This window comes from Protopterus annectens, chromosome 8.part0, assembly GCF_019279795.1.
Source record: "Protopterus annectens isolate FY-2018-M chromosome 8.part0, PAN1.0, whole genome shotgun sequence".
NCBI lineage: Eukaryota > Metazoa > Chordata > Ceratodontiformes > Protopteridae > Protopterus > Protopterus annectens.
In genome coordinates this window covers 1,376,757,267-1,376,784,163 of record NC_056741.1, presented here as the reverse complement: position 1 = coordinate 1,376,784,163, position 26,897 = coordinate 1,376,757,267, and the positions used below count along the sequence as shown (strand labels likewise).

At 41.4% G+C, this 26,897-nt stretch overlaps 1 protein-coding gene across 2 annotated transcripts in view; it reads left to right on the top strand.

The window, feature by feature from the left end:
- RNF214 (ring finger protein 214) overlaps positions 1-26,897 on the top strand; it is a 706,739-nt gene that overhangs the window by 609,463 nt on the left and 70,379 nt on the right. For both annotated transcript variants that reach the window (XM_044080961.1, XM_044080960.1), the window contains exons 14-15: positions 6,176-6,295; positions 7,859-7,954. In XM_044080961.1, the coding sequence (XP_043936896.1) occupies positions 6,176-6,295; positions 7,859-7,954 (216 nt within the window). The remainder of the gene's footprint in view (positions 1-6,175; positions 6,296-7,858; positions 7,955-26,897) is intronic.

Below are 26,897 nucleotides of genomic sequence, written 5' to 3'. Positions count from 1 at the left end.
GATTCACATCCAGATCAAGGGAGGTCATTGTTCCCCTGTACTCTTCACTTATCAGACTAATGATTGAGTACAATGCCCCATTCGGAATGTATCTTACCCGACACCTGCAGCAATTGGAAAGACCCCAAAAGTTCCTCACCAAAAGGATAAAGGGGCTCAAAAATATGCCATATGCTGCCCGACTGAAGAAACTCCAGCTCTATTCAGTCGCATACCGTCTGCTCAGAGGTGACCTGTGCCTGACATACAAGGCCATGTCCAACCCGGAATTAATGGACATGCTCCACCTCAAAAAATCCAAATCCACCAGAGCCACAAGAGCAAGAGACTTAAACCTCAACACGGATATAAATAGGACGTGCTGGAGGGACAGATTCATCACCCAGAGACTCCCTATGCTGTGGAACAGAATCCTGGTCCATGTGAGACAGAGCACCTCGCTGGCTCTATTCAAGAGGAATCTTGACCAGTGGATGGGAGATCTTAGGTTTACCCCGGGGATCATCTCTGTATCACTGCTGGACAGAGGCACGGCAAACTAATGGGTATAGTATTCTTCAACCTAAGGGGTGGTGAAAGCCACACAACTCTGGCTAGGCTTATAAATGCCCTAGGGCAGATAGCCTAGTATGAACCTATGAACCTATAAAACTGGTCTACTTCAACCCATCAAAACGTTTTTTCAAAACGTAATTTGGTGACCCGTTATTCCCTAAAGTGCAGTTATTCAAAAATGCACTTTCATGAATAACCATCTAACCAGAAAGCAATGGAAGTTGTTGCTCAGATCGCAGCACAGGGCGGATAAGGGAATAGTCCCTTTTCCCCACTATAGTACGATCTCAGAGTGAGAATCTATAAATAGCAGGGGTGTGGGGGGCTTGCCCCCCTCCATACATGTGGTTACTGTTGCCATGTAGTATAAATTTTTTTACTTTTCGGTTACGTGGTTATTCACGAAAGTGCATTTTCGAATAAATGCACTTTCGGGTATAAGGTGTCACAAAATTACTGTTCGTTGAAACGTAATTTTGTTCAATGAAATGAAACCCCAAAACATATGCCTGACCTGACCTGTGTATAAGACTAAAGGGACTAAAAACATTTTAACTGCTTGTTTCTTATTATCTGTATTCATGTAACAGAGCTTCCAATTTCTCAGTTTTTGTATTATTTTTTGTTTAGTCTCTTCCCACATATCCATGACTGCCATACTAGTAAACATTTTTAATCCATACTCTTAAATGCTTAATTCTATCATGTCCCCATAAATATGGATATTGCTGAACCAGTTCTTGTATAAGTACATAATTTACCACTATTGCCTTTGTTTTATATTCATTAATGTTATATCCTGAGAATAAATGAAACTGTCTCAAAATGTTCCACAACACTGTAATGTTCTTTTCTGGTTTTATCAAGTATAAAATAATATCATCTTTTTCTTGACTACCCCACCAACTATATTCTTGAATTTCTGAGTCCCTTATTTTCTTTGGCAGTGGTTCTAAATGTAATGCAATTAACAAAGGGGAAAGAAGGCACCCTGTCTGGTTCCTCTGCTCAAGCAGAAATTATCAGAAGAACCCACCCACTTTAATTTTCACCTCCAATCCCTCATATGTCCTCCTAACCAACCTTAGAATTTTATCAGGGAATGAAAATCTTTGAATGCCCTGCTCATAAAGTCCCAGCTTACTATAACACATACTTTCTCTGCATCAAGACCCATCAACAACAGTAATATTTTCTTACATTCATCATCCCTCTGGATCGTCAGTGTTCTGTTAATGTTGTCAAATGTTTGCCTCCCCTCCACAAAACCACATTGATCCATATCTATTGATTTTTGCATCAGTTTTGCCATTCTTTTAGCCATTATAGACATAAACACTTTATAGTCATGGTTTAGTATTGAAATAGGCCAGTATGAAGTTGGATCAGATGGATCTTTACCCTTTTTAAGTATTACAGTTACCACCACTTTCTTCCAGGATGTTGCTATTTCTCCTCCTCTTAAAATACTGTTAAACAAAACCTTCCCAATCTTTATCAGTTTTTCCCTCCTAACTTCCAAACTTGCACAGGAATACCATCTGTTCCTGGGGACCTTCCTGTAGGTTGGTTATGCATCACCATTTTTATCTTATCTCCTCCTATCCTGACTGTTAGTAATTGAGCCTCATCTACATCTAACCTTGGCATATTTAATTCTTCCATAAACATTTACATTTGTACCTTTTCATGATTTCCATATTTCTCTGCTTTGTACAAACTTTCATAAAATTTCCAAAAAATTTCTAATAGTTCTGCAAGATTTGTTGTTATCTTCCTTTTTATAGGCTCCCTAAGCTTGATGATAGCTTTTTCTTCTATCTGTTGCCTGAGTCGTTGTGCTGAAAATTTTTGTGCTCTAGAGTTATTATAAAAAAACAGTTGCTTAACAGCAATCTTTCTAATTTCATGCATATTATTGAGATAATCCCTAATTTTATGTTTAGCATTCTGCAGTTGCTCCTGTTCTTGTTCTGTGAGATTCTGCCTATTTGGCAATACTTTTACATTTGTCAGCCCCTCTAAATAATTCTTGATATTTCTTAACCATATCTCCCTTTCTTTTTTTTTCACCCTATTTTTAAACTCCACTTTAATTTTTTCTCACTCCCTGGCTATATTTTCAGAAGAAATTTCTCTCTCTAGTAGCTGCTGAATAATTTATACTACTCATTCCGTAAATTCCTTTCTTTTCAACAGATTTTTATTTCTTTACCTGTGTTTTTATTTTAGTTATTATTGGTGTATGATCTGAAATAGTTATTGGGTGCATACCAAGACCTTCAATTAAATGCGCATGTTCTTGTGAAATGTAAATTCTGTCTAGCTTAGTCCAGTTTTTGTATCTTGGAGAGTAATATGTAAATTCACTTAAAACTCCAAGTACTGAGTTAATCTCTTCCATGACAAATATTTTCATTCATAAATTAAAAATATACCCTCCTTTGTTATATTTTCCTTTCTGCACCCCGACACATTTTCACTGCTACAAATCAACTTCCAGTCCCTACCTATAACTAATATTCCTTGCTGAAAGATGATTATTTCTTCCAGAATTTTCTTAAGCTCCATTATAGCAGTTTTAGGTGGAACATAAATACATGCCAGTGTAATCATCCTCCCTTGCCAGTAGCCCCTTAGTACTACAAATCTACCATTATTATCTTTTTTATCCTTTTCCATCACTATTGGATCTTCTCTTGCAATTAATATAAATACCTCTGTTTTCCTTTATCCCATGTATTCCACTGAATAACCATCCTGAAAATTTTTCTATAGTAAATTCACATGTTCAATTCTTTCCAAATGTCTCCTGTAGGATAGCTATTTGCACTCTACATTTTTAATATAGTTCACTACTCTTACGTTTTTGTATTTATCTTTGAGACCATTCACATTTAAAGGCTTTACAGAAAGCATTATTGTATTAAAAAGTTATTATTCCGTCCTTTTATGTATAACAACTTTTTTTGTTAACTGTCTTAGTTCCACCTTTTGTGTTACATGCATACACTGTTTGGCAGGTTGATCTTTTATACAGTTGTTTCTTGTCATATCCATTTGAGCCTATGTCACATCTTAACAATTTCTTTGTTTTATTGAAAGCCCTCAAAAAAAAAAACACACTCATATAGCCCCCTAAAATACTATTAAATTAATAATGACACCCAAAACTATGTACATCTTCGAATATTGACATTTTGCCCTCCTAATAGGAACAAATGTTCCATACTGACAGCCACACTCACACACTTGAGTTAACCTAAAATAAAGGTTATCCATGCTAAGATGCATGGTGCGGCCTGTGCTTCTACTAAGTGCTGTCTGGTTTTGTCTTATCTTTATAGCTCTCCCAGCTAGGTAAACACTTGCATGCTTTCAGAGAACATTATCTCCCAGCCATTTCTCTTTATCAGTTTGTCTCCTGGAGACATGAGGACCAGACACAAAATTGCTACTAAGCATACATGTATTTGCTAGAAAAAGTCTTATGATATTCAGTATTCTTTTTCATTTACTTGCTGTCTCTTAAAACGTGTTACTGGAGCAAGCTAAGGACCTTGATCTAGTCATTCCCCTATCCAAGAATAAGAAAAAGCAGACTCATTTTTCTTTTGTCATGTTCTTTTAACAAGACTTTTTTAACATTGCAGTGCTTACATTTCTTAAAGCTGAACAGGGAGAAAGAGAAAAGGAGGGAGAAAACAGGAGCACATGTTTACAGTTAGTATTCCCATTACACTTAAAAAAAAATAACTGAGAAAACTTTAGTTTATAGCATGCAATGAAAATCATGCACTATAAAACAGTACCATTAAGAAAAAAATTGATTTACTTACAGTTAACTTTTTCCCTCCTCTTCCCCTCTCCTAAGCATTTTGCGAACAATAATGACATATATGCTTTAGAGTTCTCTACAAGTTTAACAAAGTCCAAAAAAGTCCAGTATTTCCAGATTTTCTTGTTTTGTCATGTTTCACAAATATTATTGCTTTGTAATACCACATTTGTCAATTTCCAAGTTACTGGTTTTATTCTTGCTCATCTCCCTCTCCCATATCCTGTCTCTCCTTCATTTCCAGTGTACTCTTGATTCTTCTAATAGACTGTTGTGTTTTTTTTCCTTCTCTCAAGCATTTTCCATTGAGACATTGGAAAAGGTTTCACCAGCACAGTGTCAATGTGGCCTTTATTACTGGAAGAACAAGAAGCAGAATCTCCTTCTGTTTCACAGCTCACATTTTGTTGGACAAACTTTTGTATTTCCTCCTTAGCATATACTTAATCAAAAATGGTTTTGTCCCTCTGGGGAGTATTATTTTGAAGATAGCTGGATACAGCAGTTTGAATCTCATGCCTGCTTGTCAACATTTCCTGAATAGTGGTATAAATTTGCTCCTCTTCTACCTGGTGTACAGTGAGTAATCATTCTCTGCAAACACTCTGTTGGCTTCCACTTTTAGTACTCTGTCCTTCTGCCACAGTTTTGTCAGATGGTAGGATTGCATCTTTACTATTAATGGTTTAGGTTGCTTTCCCTTAGCCAGGTTTGACGCATACACATGATGTGCCATTTCATTTAACAACAACTGCTGTGGAATACCAGTCCAGTTGCTTATTTCTGCTTTCATAAAATTAATACAGTCAGTTCCTTCCAGCTTCTACGGTACAGTAGAAAATCTCAGGTTTTCCCTATATGCTCTGTCCTCTAATTCTATTGTTTTTTGAAACATCTTTTCTTGTGCAGTCGCATATTCAGCCAGCCTTTTCTTAATTTTGGCCTCCGAGTTTTGCAGTTTTATCACCTCATCTGAATACCTGTTTAAAACTTCTTCCATTTTTTCGAGCCTTTTGTTGTTTGAGTTGATGTATTCCATCAGTGTTTCGTTTATTTTATGTGTGTCTTATACTTTCCTCTAGGTTACTGGAAGTCGTGTCTGGAGCTTCACTGCTTTTTGCTGAACAGCTGCATTACTTTTCCCAGTCTGTGTTTTTTCCTCACCTTTTGAAACTGATTTTCATTCAGGTACTCTGTATTTCTTTTTTCCTGGTATCCAGGCAGTGCACTTACTAGCCAATTACTGAGCTTTACCCAGAAGTATAAATCCACTGGCTTTCTCTGTTAAGTTTCTGTTTTCACACTGGGAGAACTAGAATTAAGCTGTTACTCAATGTGCAGCCATTTTGGAAGTTCTGTGTAGATAATTGTTTTGTCTGTTGTTAGGGAAGGAGAATTTCATCTGAGTTATGTGTTCATGTATTTGAGATTGTAAACTGCCATCTTAACAGCAGCATCAGAATGTTGACCTACACCATCACATAAATGACTGTATCGTCTCTACAGTGACTAAGTAAATGAGGGTGTTCAGATAATTGATTTTAGTACTGTAGTGATTGCAGACATGTCCAGTGTGTTCTTTAGTCTTCTACATGTAGAATTATAGATTGCTGGTTGTTTTAGCAGTGTATATCAATTGCTGCTTTTGAAATTATGGGCACACACCACAACGCAGCAAACATTTCTTATTGTCTCAGCACCTATTTTGACGGTGTAATGTTCAGTGGGTTGCATTCATTTGTATGCAGCCATAATAATGTTAATTTCTGGTGTGTTTTACAGATTTCATCTTTCCCCAGAACTCTTCGGTTTCCTACAGCTGTATCACAGAGTAACCCTTCTGTATCACGGCCTTATGGAAGTAATGCTGTAATGGGGCATCATCCAGAGAGACCTTCAGTGGTGAGTTATGTTTTCTCCTTCAGGCCCAGTTATGGACTACATTTTAATTTAGGTAGAATTACTGATCTCCCTTGTTCTTGAAACAGTGCTGCCTGTACATCTTTATGCAGTTTTCCCTGCCCTTTGTACTGTTACTTAATGCCATCTGTACTAGTGGAATTGACACTTCAGGTGATCTAAATGTGCAAATAACTCCTGCAGAGTAACATTAGAGGCAGATAACTCCCAGTATGTTAAGCCTTTTTATATGTAAGAAGGTTAATAAATGATGCACCTCTAGGAGACACACAAACACACACACACACACACACACACACACACACACACACACTCTCTCTCTCTCTCTGTAGCTGGGGGCATGTTGTATAGCCCAACACAGGGATTATAGCAGTAGCGTGGTTATTCCCTCATTCACTGATAGGGGACACTGCTATCTGGTAGTACCATCAAAGCTTTCTGAGCCAGCCCATGAGCTAGTCTTTTAAGTCCCACTACAGAAGATGGAGTACAGTGTTCCATTCACTATGTCTATTTATAGCCATTTTTTCCATCTGAAACTGCACAGTTAGTGATGAGAGCACTGCATATCTTAGGCAGTTCTGATTACTGCCATAGATCACTGTTTGACCATACATAAGGCTGTTTTCTCTCTAGTTAGTTATCCCTCAACCCGTGCCTTTCTGTGGCATGCAGCACTAGCACTGAGGATCACTATGTTACTTATGACAAACCTCCTGGGAAAATTGTAGTGTTAAGAGATATAAATTGGCATATAGTGCCAACACTGCAGACGTAGCACTGTATACTGCTGCCTTAAAAGGTAGAGACCTTTTATTTCAGCTGTTGGCTTGTTGGTGATCTGGGTTCAAAAATGAATTAGAGGCCCTTGGGTTTAGAGTTAAGTTGATTTAAAGTACTGCTGATGCATTCTTCAGGTTAGAAGAGGGCTGTTCCTTTGTGCTTTGTTGCACTATGTAAACAAATTTCTGTGGCAGCATCAGTACAAAATCACATCTAAACAGATTGTGTCACTACTTCTTTTAGCACATTGTATCAGGCTTCCACCTCTCCGTAGTAGTATATGGATAGATTTATAAAACTGGATTGTTTTGTAGTAAAAATTACTTCCCCTTGCAATTATAATGTACATTTACTGATGTGCTGTTCTGCATTTCGTAAGAAGATGTCTTCTGATAAAAAAGAATTTGCAGAAAGCAGATTTTGCTGTGGGAATCGTAGCCATTGTTTCCAAAGGGTTTTATTAATCATAATAGTTGTAATTGTCATGAGGCTAGAAGTGGGCTGATCAAATAAGTAACAGGTATGGTCTTAGTGCGACCAAGGAGAAACAGTATTTAGTAGCAATTCTGTAATGCTGGAAAAACACCATCTTCCTTGCAGGTTGTTACTTTCCAGTCCCAATAAATACTGTGAAACTTGATTTTTAGTATGAAAACATCTTTGTAGAAAGAATTGGGAGGGGAATGAATGGAAGACAAAGAAGAAGAATGTAAAAGTTTAAAAGCCGTGGGATTGTCACACATTTTTTTTTTCTTTTTTAAGGGTCCACTGGGCTGTAAACTGTGCCTTGTGTGTCAGCAAGTTGTACAACCAAATGACCTACATAATATGGCTTGTTCCCATGTGGTACATAAAGAGGTAAGTTACTGTTTTTTTTTTAGTAGTACTCTTTTCCTAAAGGTTTAATTTTTTGTGGCAACAGTAACTGATTTAGTACCCCTCCTTGTGAAAATCAGAGGATAATGTCACTGTACAGTAATGCCATTTATTAGTTTGTTGTCATGGGCAATATAGAAAAATTAAAATGGGGAGGCTTGCCTACCCCTTGTTAGAGTTGTGTCTTTACAATCTGTGTAATTCAAGGATTCTTTCTTGTTTAATTATTTATTATTTTGCTAACTGGATACATATTCAGTTCCACTGGAACCATTTTCATTCAGAAAGTGAGGCAAATCTTAGCCAGTAATAGGCAATGCAAATAAACATCAGATTACATTAGTTTGTTTTTTATTAGTTACATTTGATGGCCATTTGTAATGCAGATATATTGCTGTAGTAAACAAAAAGAGCTGCTCCTCAGAAACATGCAGTCTTACAACCTAATTATAGGTTCATAGGTTGATACTATGCTATCTGCCCTAGGGCATTTACAAGCCTAGCCAGAGTGTGTTTGGCTTTCGCCACCCTTCTTAGATTAGTTGACTGTGCCTCTGTATAGTAGGTCACAGAAGATAGCCCATTTAAGGTTAGTTTACCATGCCTCTGTCTAGCAGTGACACAGAAGAGATTCCGGGGGTAAATTTACGATCTCCCATCCAAACGTCAAGATTCTTCTTGGAGGGTCATTGAGGGGCTCTGTCTGACATGGATTGGGATTTTGTTCCAGAGTGAGGGGAGCCTCTGGGTTATGAATCTGTCCCTCCAGCTTGTTCTATTTATTTCTGTGCTGAGGTTTAAGTCACTGGAGCGTGTAGTTCTGATGGATTTGGATTTCTTGAGGTGGAGCATGAACATTAATTCTGGGTTGGACATGGCTTTATACGTCAGGCACAGATCGCCTCTGAGTAGGCGGTAAGCAACTGAGTAGAGCTGGAGTTTCTTTAGCCTAACTGCATAGGGCATCTGTTTGAGTCCCTTGATCCTCTTGGTGAGGTACTTTTGGGGTCTTTCTAGTTGTAGCAGGTGTCGGGTAAGGTACATCCCAAATGGGGCATTGTATTCAGTTATGGGCCTGATGAGTGATGAGTAGAGTGGCACAATGACCTCTCTTGATCTAGATGTGAACCCCTTCGTGATAAGGTGGGCTATATAGAATGTCTTTCTAACCACTTTGGCAATGTGATTGTCAAAGGAAAGATTGCAATCTACTTGAGTCCCCAAATCCCTAATTACTTCTTCCGTACTTAATGGATTACCACCTGTGTGGTAATTTGTGGGCACTTTGTTTTTCCCAAAGGGGATGACTACGCATTTTTTGGCATTTAGCTTTAGGCCATGGCTCTGGCACCAGTTATCCATCTCTGTGAGACATTTTTGAAGGATGCTTGTGTCAGCCGGCGAGTCGATTATGGCCCCCAGTTTGCAGTCATCTGCAAACTTTGTCAGCCATAGTCCTCCTGTGTTAGCCTGTACCTCAGAGAAATATATACCGAACAAAAGAGGTCCCAGGACTGAGCCTTGTGGGACGCCACTTGTAACTGGTTTAGAGTCTGACATGGCACCTGCAATTCTGACCATGTGGGTTCTATCCCTAAGCCAGTTTGAAACCCATCTTGTGACATAGGGGTTGATATTTAAGCTGGTGAGCTTATTTATGATGCCCGAGAGGGGTATTGCGTCAAAGGCTTTTGCAAGGTCAAGGTTGGCTGTGTGGACTACCTTCCCTTCGTCTATGGCCTTGGTGACTGTTTCAAAAAAACTGACCAGGTTCAAGAGGCAAGATCTGCCCATAACAAAGCCGAATTGGGTAGGATCCAGTGTTTGAAGGTTCCCAATGTCTTTGTTTGAGTTCCATGATGATACGCTCCATAGCTTTGCAGACCAGGCGGTAGTTTCCGGGGTCCATTGTGGCACCACCTTTATGGAGTGGGACCACTGTTGCTGTACGCCATTCTTTGGGTACATATCCTGTTGTAAGGCTGAGACTGAACAGTGATTTTAAGTGAGGGTTCAGTTCTTGGAGCTCGTGTAAAACACAGCCCGGGACACCGTCCGGTCCCATTAATGCTGCATTTTTTGCTTTGGAGAGGGTAGCTCTCACCTGTGCATCTATGATGTCAGGGAGGCTACACTGTTGGGATAGTCATTTGCTCATTTGGGGGGGAGGAGGGAGAAGTTTGCACTGAACCTGTCTGCCAGGATGTTGGCAATGTCTGTGGGTTCAGTGTATTTTTTGTCATTTTGCACCAACTCAGAGCATATCTGGGAGTTTCCACCCAGGTTTCTGACATAACTAAAGAAAGCCTTGTGATTATCTTTAGCGTCTTTTGCAATTTTTCTTTTGAAGCTAGCCTTAGATGATTTTATGAGGGATCGTAGTTTCTTGCTAGTACTGATCAGAGTTGCCTTCCCTTTCAGGGATTTGGCTCTATCATGTAGTAGTTTCCTCCGTCTGTTGTACAGCTTATTTATGGCTGAGGTCCACCAGACAGGTCTCCTGCCTTTGGAGGAGTGTGTTTTGGTTTTATTTGGGATAGCACGATCCATGCATTCTTGTAGGTATCCATAGAATGCGTTTGTAAAGGATTCTGCGGTTTGGGCCGTATTTTCCACTGGCCCTGGGGCTTTGAAGGATTCCACCTTGGTTTTGAGAAGTGGGAAGTTTGCTTTTGAGAAGTTTTTGACTGTGGTTTCCTTTGCTGGGGGTGGGGACGGGATGTGGATGTCCATAGTGATTAATTTATGGTCAGATCTTACCAATGAGGAGTATACCTGTGGTATGGAACATAGAGTCCCCATGTTGGTGATGATCAGGTCCAGTATGTTTTCCCCTCTTGTGGGAGTGGTGACCAGTTGTTCCATAGCATTTGAGTTTATAAATTCTAGGAACCATTGGGCTAGGGTGTTGGGGCTTGAGTAGTGCTCCCAGTCTATGTTTGGGTAGTTAAAGTCACCCAATATAATGGTGTTTGGAGAGACCTTCATATTCTCCAGTGTCTTCAGGAAAGCCGAGTGGGGTTCCTGAGTTTGGGAGGGTGGTCTGTAGCAGGCTACAAACTGCAAGGCAGTTTTGCCCACTGTTAGTTGCACATGGATGGTCTCAAATGCTTCGTGCAGTGCCACTAGCCTGGAGGTATGGGTATCTTTGATGAATATGGATACTCCCCCTCCTCTTGTGGTTCGGTCCAAGTTTTGGTGCCGAAAAGCATGGTATGAGGTATAGCCTGGTAGTGCTGGGGTGCTCTCGGGAGCCTTGAACCAGGTTTCTGTTACTGCACAGATATCGATATTCTCCATACTGAGGAGAGCCTCGAGTGCATGCATCTTGAGGTTTAGACTTCTGGCGTTGAGCAGCATTGCCCTTAGTTTCTTTTTCCTTGTGTTGTCTAAGGAGGTGGGTTTGTATTTTGAGCTTTGCCTAAAAAAGGCACTATGGGGGTGGCAAGAGCCTTGGCCAGTATTCGAAAACCCAGGGGTGACGGGTGCAAGCCGTTCCTAGCGAAGCAACGTGGCTTGTCAAGCATGTCATCCCAGACTGACAGACACTGGATCCCCTTTGAGTGACACCAATACTTTAGCCAATTGTTGAAATTGATCATTTTGTCTTTATACTGTGGTATCATTCTTGGTGAGGGTAAGATGCTACTCAAGGTCAGGGGTCATACCAGCCTGGGCCATATGATCAGAGAGCTCCTCTATGTCTCTTTTCATGTAATCCAGGGAGGTACGTCTCAGGTCATTTACACCAGCATGGACAATGACAGAGTCATATTTGTACTTGCTTTGGAGTGACCTGAGTGCTTGTGTTATGTGGCGGATCCTGGCACCCGACAGGCAGCTTACAGTGACCTTCTCCTTGTTCAGCCTGGTGAGAGGGACGTCAGTGTGTCTGACAATAGAGTCACCTATTACAAGTGTTTAGGTGTGTTGTTTAGCCTTAAGGGCTGTGACTGTGTGGCACACTGACTTTGTGAACTATGTGATACGTGGGTATTGTTGTGGGGTAGCAGTTGCTTGGATGTCTGCTTTGGAGGTCTCTGTTGCTTGGGCAGATTTTTATTTAGAGCCTCCGAGTATGTTTTTGTGTGTTTATGTTACTCTGTAGTAGGTACACATAGCTGTTCTCTGAGGAAAGGTATTCATTTTTAAAGAGTTAATATTTTGAAAGGCTTGCATTTGGTTTAGTATTAGATTTGAAATCTTGGAACTGACTTTTGTAAAGCTTTGTATACACCGAATAATTTGTTTTGGGGAATGGAAAGTTACATGGCCATTCAGGTAAAGGACAGGATAGTCCTAGATTACATAAAATGAATTGTATGTGCAAGATGGACAGAAGTGAAGGTTGAGAAATGTTATTATTTTGTTATTTTTACTTTTTTGCTTCCACTACATGCACACCACTAGCCCCCAGACCATTTGATCCACTTCACCTGTTTGAGGGTCAGCTGTGAGAAGCCATCAGGAGTGCTTCTGCTTTTCTTTTAAGCCTTACCCCCCGTTTGTTTACCAATTGGCAATCCATGAGTAGGGAGTGACATGAACTTTATGCTGCACAGACCCTTACACTGGCAAGGGATTAATGTTAGCAGGGTGCCCTGCCCACCCATCAGGTAACTCTGGCCAAAGTGCATGTGCCTTTAGAATACACACTCCCCAGGATTGGCATACCCATTCTCCTCCTCTGACTGCACTGTCAAGTACCTGAGCAACTAATAAAAGTCAGGGCTCTGTCCTTCATTACCAGTGCAAGCTAATCAACTTTGTTGTTAAATTACAAGTTTAGGTAGGTCAGAAATGGACAGGAAGAGTGTTAGTTTTGGATATGGTAGTACAGTAATACTTACTGAAAAGGGAATGGTAAGTTAAGGCACAGTCTTTAACATTTGTTTGCAGCATGCATTATATTGGAGATGCAGCTTTGAAATAATTGGGTAAGGTATAGGCAGTTTGTGGCATTCCTTTGACTGGGGAGTGTCTTACTGAGGAAGGAAGTTAGAAATGACATAGACATCACTCACCCATGCAAACGTCATTGTAAACAGGAGGGAGATTGTGCTATTTTGCTACTGGTCCGTTATAGCATAGATTTGGGATTGATTGTATTACTTTGAATATATCTGCACCCAAACCAATAATGAATGTTTTTCGGACCTTTGCTTAGATCAGTCATTTCACAGATGATATGTGCATCCAGAGAGGCCTAAGTGATATGCATATGGAATGACTTTAACATTAGAGCAGTCAAAGATAAGAGAGTTAATGTACAGGGAGAAGAGCAAAGGATCCAATATCAGACCATGGCACGCTTCATAAACAAGTGATTTAGGAGTGGCGATGGTGTATGGTACTGCCTTGTAGTTTATTGAGGAACCAGCTGTAGCAGCTCTGACTAAGTTGTATTTGCATAGCTTTATAGTGAGTTGGGAACCAAGTCTTAGGCCTTTTTTATGTTACGAAAGACTACATCGATAAGCAAACCAACATCAGTTCTGCTGTAAACAATATTTCTTGGTGTATTTAAAGCACTGAAAACATAGCCAGCTCTAAATCCATGATGCTCATCGCACAGTAAACTGCAATGCATTTCAGAGTTTGGAAGGCTACAGATTTCTCAAAGATTTTAGACAGGAATGGTAGAATTCAAGTGTGCCTGTAATCATCACAGCTAGATTGGGTCAATTCCTTTGGTAACAGTTATTACAGGAGTCTTGAAGGCAGTTGAGTGTCAAGCACTTGAAAACCACTACCTCAAAGCCAGAGACTTGAGCTCCTTGTAGCTTATGTAGGCTGCTTCTTGTACTCAAACTCAAATATGAGTTCAGGCAAGCAGCTGTGGGGGGTGGAGGGATAGGGATTTTATGGTTAAGGCGTGGGAAGGCAGTTTTAAGTGTAGGGAGCAGCAATGGAGATTTAGGGTTAGAGAGCCATCTGTGAATTTAGGTTTAGTAAGGGGGTGAGGACTCACCTTGGGAACTGGATACAAGTTTTAGGGTTAGACTTTAGGTTTTGGTAAGGATATATAGTTTATCATTACAGCTGAGTGCGCCTCCAGGCATTTCTGCAGTTACCTCTTACTGTGCCTCTAGGAGTCAAATGTTGCTTGTTCATATTTGCATTAATAATTCCAAAGTCATGCTGCATACAAGGTACTAGAATATTTTATCTTGATGCATACATGATGGGAAACAACTGTATTAACTGATATTTGACCTCTGTCAGTGAGTATTTGTTAGAACAGTAAGGTGATAACTTCATTTTTTAAAGGCTCAAGCCACACCCAGTTGAGTTAAAGGTACACACTCAAGAGAGCTGTACTGGAGGGAATGAGGGTTGGGTGTTGAGAGTGCTTTGTAGAAACTAGATATTGGGCTACCGGGAATTCCACCAAATGACAGTGAGCAGGTGTGTTGAGAGCTACTAGCACATGAGAACCTGTATTAGACCAAGATATTACGGTGACTTTTTTTCCATAAGTCATGAATGCAGCTTGATGTCATAAAAAGGTTGTTTATGTGTGGAGAGTTTTAACAATATGATATACCTTTATAAAATTTGAATGTAGCCCATCCCTTCTTGGTCATTCATGTGTAAGGAGATAAGATCTGATATACTTCTATCAGGTAAATGGGATTTATTGATAGGAGTCCCCAGTAAAATTAAGAGTGATAGTTTCTTAAGAAGTCTAAATTAGTTGTTAGTGGACTAAGATTATGCTGACGTTTTCTGCAATAGCTCTTAATATCAGCCAAGTGATAAGTATTTGTTGTGATTGCTTTGTCTGTCTGTGAATAAATTATTTTGATTGGAAAGTGCTTTTGTTCTTTAGATATTCATTAGATATTATTGGGTTGTTTTGTACAGTTGCTCTTGTTTTATTGCTTTGACCTTTTTATTGTAGTGTTTTCACTGCTCAAATAAAGTAGTATATGGCAATTGTTACAGCAACTGTTTGGCAACTAGCACTACTCCTGTACCCCTAATGTAGAGCCCTTGATACTATCCCATATTTGGTTTCGAACACCTTGGTTACTAGCAGGTTGAGAGAGAAAGTGCAGAAACATCAGTACTAACAGCCTGCAATATCACATATGCTGTCCTGCTGCATACAAAGTTTTTTTCCTTAGGATGTAACCCCCCCAAACTGGTGATGCTGTACTGTGAGGTTGAGTGGGCAAAGAGGTGTGGTCTGTAATTAGTTTTTCTTGACCTCTAGGGCAGTTTCGCCTTCATGGTATCCTGAGCACTCAACTCAGTACTGCTGAAAGTCCTGACCACCCTCAGGACTTAATGAAGGATCTGCCTGTACAGCAATAGTCCTTTCAACCAGAATAGGCACTCCCATCCACCCTGTTGCTCCATCAGTCACCTGAGTTGCTAACTGAACCCAGGTCGCCAGGGCCACAGTCAAGACATCATCCCTGTATGCTTCTGAAGCAGTGTGTACTCCACTTGTTAAAGTATATTCTGTGCCTAGTCCATTTCTAATTAACCCCAATTCTACCTTCTCCTGTTTTTTTTTAATTGAATATTATTCCCCCTCTGCTTGCCAACCATCAAGCCTGTCTCTTCTCGATGTCCATTAGTTCTTCAGTGGTGGAAATTTCCAGATCCATTAGGGCAAGAGACTTCATACAATCAGATATCACTGTTGCTTGTGCCTGAATAGCCAACCAGATATAAGGGTATTTTTATTATAATTGCATAACTCCCCCCGGTGATGATGTGAACAGTTGTATCACTACAAGGGCTACCTAAACCCTTTTATCCATACACTTGTGCTCCTCCAAAGTGCTGACAGGAGCTACTTTCAGCAGTTTGAGCAGTCATGCCCACATTGGCTTCCCTGCATCCTGACATGTCTTCACCTTCCTGTGGAAGCTGTGTCAGCAGAACAGCAGCACAAGCTGGCCAGGACCACTGTTCTTTCCCTCCAGGATGGGCACACCAATCCTTCCTGCTTATGCCATCAGATGCATGAGTTGTTAATCGAACTTGGATCACCTAAACCATAGTTAAAGTTTTATAAGAGTTATAAGTTTCTTCTGCTTGCTAGATTTTTTTCATTCCCTCTTCTTCACCAGCTGGAGTCATTTGCTTCTGTGTTCTCACACCAGTTAGTAGAAAAAAAGTAAAAGTATGACAGCTTTGCTGTCTTTATCTTAATTTCATTAACTGAAGGTGAGCTTTTGCCTTTTTGTCATCAAGGATCATTCATTCTTTAAGTGTACCTGCAGAAACAAAATTCTGCCACAGTACATGAGAGAAGAGTTGTATTTATTGTATAGGGGTGGGGGTAATATTTTTAAGTGCCACATATGTCGACATTTACTGCTGCAACACTTAATCACAATAAACAGTTAAGTTACATATGTGTGAAAAATCACTTTTGACCCACAAAAAAGGAGTGGGACTTTCCTCATCTTTGCCATCATATCAATCAACATTGACATCTGTGGGCACCTGCCTCCTCCCCCAAAAAACTTAAACATTTCACGTGATTGCTAAGCTCAAACTAAGCCCAAAACTAATGTGGCAAATACAAACTCCATTGGTGGTGTTCTTACCTTAACACGGTATACAACAAAAGAAAAAAGTCATGGCCAAGATCAGAAGGAGCAGCTCTTGTAGAGAAAAGAGCTCTTTGATTCAACTAAAACAAGAAACTAAGAAGTCTAATAAAATCCATCAAGGCAAATTACAAGATCAAGATAGCCTTACAAGCCAAGGACAATCACAAGGCCTTCTTCAGCTATATCAGAAATCTCAAAGGAAACACTCAGCAATGTGCAGAACTGGTCATAAATGGAATAACTTTCCCTGACAAAGGTGACATATCAAGTCTACTGGCTGATAAGTTTAGCTCTAACTTCACCTCCCCCACCACCCTCCATGAAATCCCTTCCAGCTTATCCCCCTCAACTATCAACAGGGAGCAGATCTTGGCAGTGTTTGCTAAAGCCTAAAATACTGCTTCAGTGGGCCCTGGCAATATCTCCAGTTGCCTCCTAAATAGCCTAAAACATGATGTAGCAGGACCACTTGAGGCACTTTCCAGCTATAGCCTCAAAACAGGTTACATGTCAGGTGAATAAAAGGCCACAGTGGTCATTCCTCTTCATAAAGTGGACCAGGAACTACTGACCTATCAGTCTGAGAAGTCTAATAAGCAAAGCCATGGGTGAATTATCATAGAAATGATCAACTAGGACATTGGCAATCAAGAGACACTGAACCCATTCCAGTTTGGCTTTGTTAAGGGAGGGTCTTGCCAACTGAACCTGATAGACCTCTTCAAGATGATCACCAAGGTTATGGATGATGGGAAAATAGTGCATACTGCCTACTTTGACATGGCCAAGGTACAATACCCCATTCTGGTATTATTGACAAACTCTCAGAACTAGGCTTAAATCCCTACATAAATCACTGGAATGCTGTCTGAATCACAGATAGGACACAAGAAGTCAGGATCGCTGAGACCACCTCCACTAGGAGATCGGTCACCAGCTGAGTACTGCAGGGCTCTATATTTGGCCCACTCCTGTTTGGCATCTACTTCTGAAAAGACAGTGCTAATTTCAGATGCATCTGGCTCACCAAGTTCACAGGTGATTGTAAATTGGGAGCTATCATAGACTCCCCCTTGGCACTGACAATCCTACAAGAGGGTCTAACACAAGCAATTGACTGGTGCCAAAGCCACACACTAAAACTCAGCACAAAGAAATACATTATATTGCCCTTTGGGAAATCATCCATCCAAGCTAATCACTTCATCGATAAAACACCCTTAAGAGTTGATTGGATAGTTCGGGATCTGGGAACATATGTAGGCAGTAATCAATCCTTCGACCAACATGTAGCCAAGATAGTTAGAAAATCATTGTATGTCTCCCAACTCATAAGCAGTGGTATGGCATCCATGTCCAAGGAAGTTGTAGTACCAGTTGACTCAGCCCTTGTTAGACTCATCGTTGAGTACAGTGCCCTCTTTAGCATATACCTAACCAGGCATTTACAACAGTTGCAACACCATCAAAGGTTCATCACCAGGAGAATCCAGGGTATGAATACCCTGTCCTACACAGATCACCTTAAGGCCCTGTCTCTGTACTCAGTCTCCAACAGGTTACTGAGAGGCAGTGTATGCTTGGCATATAACGCATTCTTAGATCCAGTTTTGATGGATGTCTTGCACATCTGCCGAACACTCAGTACCAGAAACACTAGATCCAAGCACCTGAACTTTGCCTGCAACATAAGCAGAACATGCTGGAGAGACCGATGTGGGTCTCAAAGGATCACCGCATTATGGAATAAGCTCCCCATCTACATGAAGCAAAGCTCATCCCTGAACTTATTCAGACAAAACCTTGATGATTGGATGGGAAATTGTAAATTCACCCCTGGTCTGGCCCCATGTCTGTGATGACTAGAGGTTGACAGTAAGTTAATTAGTCCCAACTAACATAACTCCCTCTCCAATAACCCTTAGCTATCTCCTTACAACATACTGCACCATATAGGCATTCAAGGTAATCTGGGCAAAACTGGGTTGGGTTGCATAGCTAGATTTATAAAGACCCTGGTGGTTATTAACCTAGTATAAATCTATGAACCATTTCTATCTTCTCCAGTTTCTAATACTTAACAAGTGGATGATGTTCTTCAAAAAGTAATTAAGCAAGCAGAGTTAAAATGTTCTTCTTCTCCAGTTATACAGCTGTCAAAGACTCAGAGCTTGACAAGCTTTCCTGAACTTAGAGCAGAGTTTCCATGGACATTAAGCTCCAAGCCTACTACAGCTAGAGCCACTCTCATCCCTGTCATTGCAGAACTAATTTATGACAAAGAATAGAGGAGAGGCACTATATGGCTCTTCCCCCTCCTTTTCTGTTGTGATAAGAGTGCAGTTGCTGCGTTTTCACCTAAATCTCAGTTAGTGAAACTTTCTTTACTTTGGCACCACTTTCAAAAATGTTGATTTCATCTTTTTCATCACAGATGTCAGTGTTGGAATCGATTCCCAAGCATCCAGTAATTGTTCTTATCAGTATCATATGCCTTGGGGTTGATGGTCCCACCATCACGTGTACCATCAGCATCGATGTACTTGATTCCTTCATTGCATGAGACAGAGTGCAACAGCCTAGGGCTTCACTGCTAGTGCCAAGACTAGGTCTTTTGGTATTGGCCACATTGTGTCCCATTCCATAGTACTGAATACCTGGAATGTCAACACAAAGCCAGTCATCAGCATCAAGCTTAGTGCTGCCAATTCAGTCACTGTTGTAATGATTCACTTGGCATCCTTTTCCACTTTGATACCTGCAGCAAATGTTCTCACTGAATAGTCTTTTGCTGAGTCCTTAACCCCCCCCCCACCTTTTTCATATGGCAGAGCAGAGGGAGACTCAGCAGCCTCCCTTTACAGTTTTGGCACCAAAATAAATGTCTTTCTCATCCTCTGATTCTGTCACTTCAAAGATACTAAGGAAGATTTTGTGCAATAGGAAGCATTTGGACTCCCCAGTACTCAGTATTCATGATGAGATAACCCCACAAAGACCCAACATTTGGGAATTTTCTGGAAATGATAATCATAGAGGTGCCCACTGACCCAGTGTCCTCCTCACAGAGATTTCTGCAGAAGGCCTTTTGGTCTACTCAGCAGTCTCCCTGAGTAGTTCTCGATTGTTGGATGTAATTAATGCAGTTTCCAGTGTTGCATTGGAAAGCCACATTGTGGTGGCCCCGATGTTAGTTTTCTCTGGCCTTCTAAAGTATGGAACTTTTGGTCAAAGACACCCACGTTGGGTATTTTAGTTTCACAACCTGACCAAAAAGGCTTCATCTCCCCAGAGCCCTGACAAGGAATTCAGAGCAACAGACAGCTCAGGGAAGCAAGTATTTTCTCTGAGTATGCTAAACCATTTTGCTCATATTGTGGATGTTCAGTACAACCTAGTCGGGGAATAACACCAGACACTAGCTCAGTTGCCCCTTTTAAAGATAAGTTATCCCAGTTAGCAATTCTTTCCACCATACTGTATCTTATGATGAAGATGACTTATAACACTGCCAGAGATCTGGCCTAAGCTGAAGGATCTGGCATTACAGGTCATCAGAATACATTGTTCCATCTCACAGATTTTGCAGAGATCTCAGATGTGACTCTTGTTACCCCTTCCAGAATCCTTATATTTGTGGCCCTGATGTCAACACACACGTTAATAATATGAAGGAGGATAAAACCCTGTCTGCTGTGAGTGCTGATTTTTCAGACACCTTGATATTCCTTTTTCAGGATGTGGGGGAAGGGGGGTCAGTACCAAATGTGATTCAGGTGTTGTATGCAAGAGAAAAACAACAGCTGTTTGGGAGGAACTGTTAAGAACTCAATGTAATTTTCAGGAAGGCCATGCTTTCAGAGGAAAGGGTCCTTGGCAATCATTGGATAACCACAGCTTACCTACCAGTAGTAGGCATCAGCAGCCTGAAGGCCCTGCCTGACTGTCCGTCTCTTCAGACAGTCAGTGGCCATCAGTCTCTTCACCTTCTCATTTGGAAGTCAGTTATCAAGGTTAAATGGATATGGACAGCAATATTTATTATTATTTTTTATTTATTTAACATTTGTTGACCGGGAAAGTCCGACTAGGTTCCATAGAGCCTGTTTTCAGCGGAGGCCTGGGGAGAGATGCTCCAGATGCATGTCTTTAGAATGTGGGAGGAAACCGAAGTACCCGGAGGAAACCCAAGCAAACGCAGGTAGAACATGCAAACTCCACACAGAAGGCACCCAAGCCAAGAATGAAACCAGAGAACCTCTTGCTGTGAGATGACGACGTTAACCGCTGCACCACTACGCCACCCAATATAGAGAGTTTACATGATTCTTTTCCTCACATGGTCAAAATTCCACAATGAATGTCTGCTCCTCTCAACATTCCACCTTATGGAATACTAGCTGCAAGAAGGGAAGCCCTCTGCCTTCCCCAAGAGGTCCTACCAGACAAAAAAGGGTCGGTATTTTACTGCACATTCTTTTTGGTGATAAAAAACAAAGGACCTTAGACACATTGTAAATTTAAATGGCCAAAATAGTTTTATTCCCAAAGAATGATCGTGGCATAGTCACGCCTTCCATGCTTACCCACAGCAGATTGGATGCGCTTTTTGGATGTCCAGGACACACACCTGCATTTCAAGATTCTTGGTGAGTCCAGAGGGCTTCTTTGCTTCTGATAGGAACCAGTCATTACAAGATCAAAACTCTTTAATTTTATCTCACTTCAGCCCCTAGAGTACTCATCAAATGTATGTCAGTTGTGGCAGTCCACCAGAGATTGCAGAGAGTCAGAATTTTCCCTTACTTGGGCAACTGTCTTTCTTAACTGCTCCATCTGTTTGGAATCCAGTATCTGTTTGGGAGTCTCTGCTGAAGTTATTACACACTCTAGGAATTACAGTGAACCTTGTAAAGTCCCATTTACATCCATCTCAGCTGCTCACTTTCATCAGTTACAGTTTGATGACCTTAATATGCAAAGCACTTTTTCCAGACAGCAAGATACATTTCCTTCAAAACAAGTATATCTGGATTCTCAGCAAGCATCTGCCTCTGTCTTAGTATGCTGAAGATTATGATCCTTAAGGAAGACATAACCTTACAGAATATTATATCTGATGTCATTTTCATTTATCCCTCAACTGATGGGGTCAGATCAGAGACTTGGATCCGACTTGGCTGCTTCTCCCAGATCATTGAATCCTAGAACTCTCAAGCTCCTCCCTTTACCCATGGCGCCTTACCAACCTAACGTACCTCAGATCTTGTTTGCAGCTAGTAGGTTTCAGATGCAGGTTCCTTACTCTCGAGTATTTTGGTATAATTTTTCAGAGTTACTGTTAATTGGGGTTTTGTGAGTTATAGTTTCATTATTTTTACCTGTTTTTTTCTTCCCTCCCATAATATACTGCTTTTATTTTCTCAAATCAAAGTTACCGTTTTCTTCAGTAGTTCTTCTTACCATTGTTGGTATTCCCTTGTACTCCTTGAGTACTTTTTTCTACCATTGCTGGTAGTTTTTCCTAAAAAAAAAAAACAAAAAAAAACAAAAAGAGTTTGTTGTATCTGTTTGTTGGTTTAGCTATTCGACATTTTGTTAAAAACTATTTCTTGTTGCATATGTTTTTGTGGCTAAGTCTCTCCAGATGTCAGAAAAACCTTTGGATTTTATGAAATGTATTTGCTGTGGGTATAAAATCCCAAATTCTGATGCTCACAAGGAATGTGTTTATTGTCTGTGACTGGCCCACCTTGATGTTGAATGTGATAATTGGTCTGGTTTCAGTACTAAGGCCTTGATGGATCATAAGAATAAATTGATTCTACAGGGTCTCTTGCCCTCTAAATTTTCTTCCTGTGTGGCTAGGGCTCAAACCTCTAAGAAGTCTAAAAGACCTAAAGGTAATCCTCAATCCAAGAATTAGAAGTCTCAAAAATGGTCTCCTGAGTGCAGCACAACTTCAACTCTCTCCATGGAGCCCCCTGCTAAGGTCTTAAAAACATTGTATCCCTCGGTACCGGGTCCGACACCTCGACGTGCATGATCTCCCTGGATCCCTACCCCTCCACTGCCACTGGATCCTGTTTCTTCCAGGCTCCTATCCCCATTCCTAGAGGAGCTGCATCAAAAGCATTCCAGACCTCCTTCACTTTTCTTTAGTCCTCCAGAAACGTTTTGAAACAGATGTGGACAGGATGATGAAGTTGTTCCTCAGAATGCATATACAGATGAGGGTTCTTCCGGCTCCTACCCCTTCTGGGCCTGAGAGCTGATGACTGAACACTTTCCCCTTGATTTCCTCCTTCTCAGATCCATCCTTCTGTTTTAGAGCCATTGGATCTGAGATCCTTAGGGGTGTCATCTTCATATCCGAAGAATATTGCTTCTTCGACTTAGATGGTTCCCCTGAGTCAGCTGGCACCAAGTATCTTGGAGATGAAACATCAGCACCCAGTTCCAGGGGCTTGGGTTCAACTCTGAAGCTTTTGGAGCCATCTCTTCCCCTCAGAGTCTCAGTGCTAGTTATCTCAGGTCCATCTCCTTCCTCAGGTGGAGTGGTAACAGGGTTGCAGCAGCCGACGATCCAAAAGATGACAGTTTCAAATATTTTAACTTCTGTGTCTCCCAGGCATTCTTCTTTTGAGGTGGTGGAGATGGTCTTCTCTCTGCATAGAGAACAGACTTCCCTACCCCCATCAGATCAAATAACTCTACTCATACTGTTCTGTGTTCTGAGCCTCGGTCATCTCTTCCACTAGAACAGCCAGTCTGAGCAAGTCTCCAGCCAGTCCATCAAGGCATTATGTGTCCCAGTGCTTCCCCAGAACACCCCACTGAGGAAGTCCCAAGCAAAAGAACATGCACAAAGAGGCACACAGATTCCCCACAGGAATCTTTCACAGAGAACACTGATTTTGATGAGGGGGAGGAGTCCCCAGGTCACCACCTGACAACATCTCCTTTGGCGAAATCCTGGAGCTCCTGAAACAAAGAGGTAGTTGGTCTTCTGATACCCCCTCCCAATGGGAACTGGTGTTTCTGGAGGCTTTCAAGTCCTCTGTTCATTTCCCTAACAGGGAGTGTAGGGTGTTGGACAGATTTGATAAGTGCGTTTATCCTTCAGTGACCTTTGCACTTGGGTTGCTGTATTATTTGGTGCATTTTAAAAGACTGCAAAGGGATTTGATCATTGAGCTTACCAAATATCTTTCTGGGTCCATGTCCTCCAAGTTTGAGAACAGAATCTCCTTACCAGATGGTTACCTTCCAATCTATCTCAAATTCGTCCATGAGGTTGATCTCCCATACTGTAGAAGGTATCTCACGGGCGACCGGTTCAGGCATAGGCATTAGGAGACATACTTGGATGTGCTTATGTGACTTTTATGTTTATTTATGCCATTTATGTTTTTTCTCATCTATATACCCTTTGACGGGTCTTCTCTTTCTGGCCCAAGTTTAAGGACACACTCTCCAGGTGTCACCAAGAGAGAAAGACCCTGTCTACCATGTGTATGTTTTTCTACCCCTCAAAGGCCTTTTTCCAGGAACCAGCGAGGTGGTAAAAAGATGTGGTTTAAGAAATCCCAAGGTCCTTTCTAGGTGTCACGTGAAGATGGTTCGCCCAGGGGTAGAGAAGGGGATCTCGAATGGAAGACACTGCCCTCACAGCAGATGTGGTCTGCAGAACCATGGATCTAGAGATACTTTTTCAGATAGGCTCTATCAGTACTTCTGAAAGGAGGCCCCGACTGTACCTCTGTGGAGGCAGTCAGGGGTTGTTTATCCCTGCACCAAAGAGCCTAGCTAGCTAACTATCCCAAAAGCTACATGGATGAAAAGGATTATATCCAGCGGTTTTACCATACCATTTTCCCTACCCCCTCCAGCAGTACTGAAGAAAATCCCTGATGTTCTACCCAGTCAGAGGGAAGCATTATTTCTAGAAATAAAAACGCTGCCAGAAAAAGAGTCATTCAAGAGGTGCCCCCTGACCAGAGAGGGTCTGGAGCTTACTCAAGATTCTTCTTGGTGCCAAAACAACTGGGAATATAAGACCAATTCTGATTCTTAGCAAGTTAAAGCAGTTTGTACATTATACAAAGATTTGGATGGTCATGGTTCAGTCCATTCTGCCCCTTCTTTCGAAGGACAATGGGATGTGCTCAGTAAATCTTCAGGATGTATACTATTACATCAAAATGAACAGGTGCTCCAGGAGATACTGATGCTTCTGGCTGGGAGCTAGTCCTTACCAGTTCAGAGCACTACCTTTTGGTCCCACCACAGCCCCCAGGGTGTTCACCAAATGCAAGGCAGTTGTAGCAGCTCACTTGAGACTGCTGGGATTCGGGTGTTTTTCTATCTAGATGAATGGCTTCTTACCGCTTCAACCAACCATCAACTTATACAGCAAAAGACTACTTAGTCCAGTTGTGTTCTCATCTAGGAATAGCAGTCAATTACAACAAATCTTAACTCACCCCAACACAGAGTCTGGAGTTCATAGGTGTTCATTTGAACACAGCCAGTCAGATAGCCTCTCTTCCTTCCACACAAATAGACACTTTGTGGTCCCAAGTCAAGAAAATGCTCCAGAATTCATCCCTTCCAGCCCAATTGATACTACAGGCTTTGGGGTCCATGGCAGCTGCTGTCACACTTATCCCATTGGGGTTGTGTATGAGACTCCGATGGACTGTTTCTCTCATTGGTCCAGTCTCCACCATCCGTTATCCTTGCCAGTCAAGATCACTCAAGCATGGAAAAGATATCTTCTGTGGTGGATTCATTCAAACTAGCTCCATGAAGGCCGTCCCTTTGTTCTTCCCCTCCCCAAAGCCACAATCACCATGGACTCCTCCCAACTCAGGTGGGAGGCACTACTTGGAAAGGATAGTCCAAGGTACGTGGTCCCCCGAAAAGACCAAGATGTATATCAGTGTCCTGGAGATGAGGTGTCCTCCTAGTGGTGCAGGCCTTTCAAGACAGTCTCCCATCCAGGACAATTGCAATACATACTGACAACATGTCAGTAGTCTGGTACATCAACAAACAAGGGGGATCCAGATCTTACCCTCTTTGTTGAGAAGCTATGAGAGTATGGCAGTGGGCAATCTCTTCCTAATAGCAGCAGACGTCCTGGGGAAATCCATCATGGTTGCAGACAAATTAAGCAGGTCCATTCGGATGCCTCATGAATGGTCTCTCAATGTCAGTGACAGAGAGAATTTTCCATCAGTGGAGCCAACCATGCTGCAGTCTATTCACCTCTCCCCTCAACAAGTGCAGTAGGTTCTTTGCCCTGATCCCTCCGTTGGGGGAGTCACCGAGAGATGCTTTAGTCCACGATTGGCCCTTCATACTCCTGTATGTGTTTACACCCTTGCTTCTAATTCCCAAATTTCTTCAGAAAGCTGTTTGGTTGAAGAGCACAGTTATCCTCACTGCTCTCTTTTGGCCTTGTCAGTTTTGGTTCCCATTCCTCTGGTTTCATCTTCTACATCCACCATGGGTTCTGGATCTATCTCCAGACCTCCTGTCTCACCCAACAGGCTTGCCTTATCCAGACTTAACAGGCCTCGAGCTAACCACGTGGTTTCTCCAGTTCAACTAATTGCTAGACATTCCAGGCTGTCTTTCCTGATCCATCATATTTTGTTATCTTCCCATAAGGCTTCTGCTAGAAAGACTTAGAAGAGTAAATGGAAAAGATTTGTTTTTTGGGCTCTTAGCAAAGACCCGAACCTGCTTTCAGCTTCTGTACTTGCTATCCTCGAATTCTTGGCTTCAATCTTTAATGAGGGAGCTAGTGTTTCCACTGTTCGAGTTCCTTTTAAACACCTTCCACATGGGTGAAAATAATTCTACATTAACCTTGTCTAAGTTATGCAAGGCCTTTCTCAGGGTGGGCTTTTTTGCTTAGACCTTCATTAGAAAATCCTGCTGCACCTTGGGATTTAAACCTAGTGCTTCAGGCCTTGACTCAGCCTCCCTATGAACCTTCAGCCAAAGCTGACCTAAAATTTCTATCTTGAAAGACCTTTTTTCTGGTGGCTATTATGTCAGCTAGAAGAGTATCTGAACTCCAGGCTCTGTCTTCAAAACATCTTTATTTGATTTTTCACAAAGACAGAGTGTCACTATGAACTAATCCATCTTTTTTTATCCAAATTAGTTTCTAAGTCGAATATTAACCAGGTCATTAGTCTCCCAGTTTTATTTCCAAATTTTTCTAACAAAGGAGAGTATATGTTATATCTGTTGGATGTGCATAGCTTTGCTTCTGTCTTCATAGAACCAAATACTTTAGGAAGTCTGACCATTTTTTTTCCTTTTCTCCCACC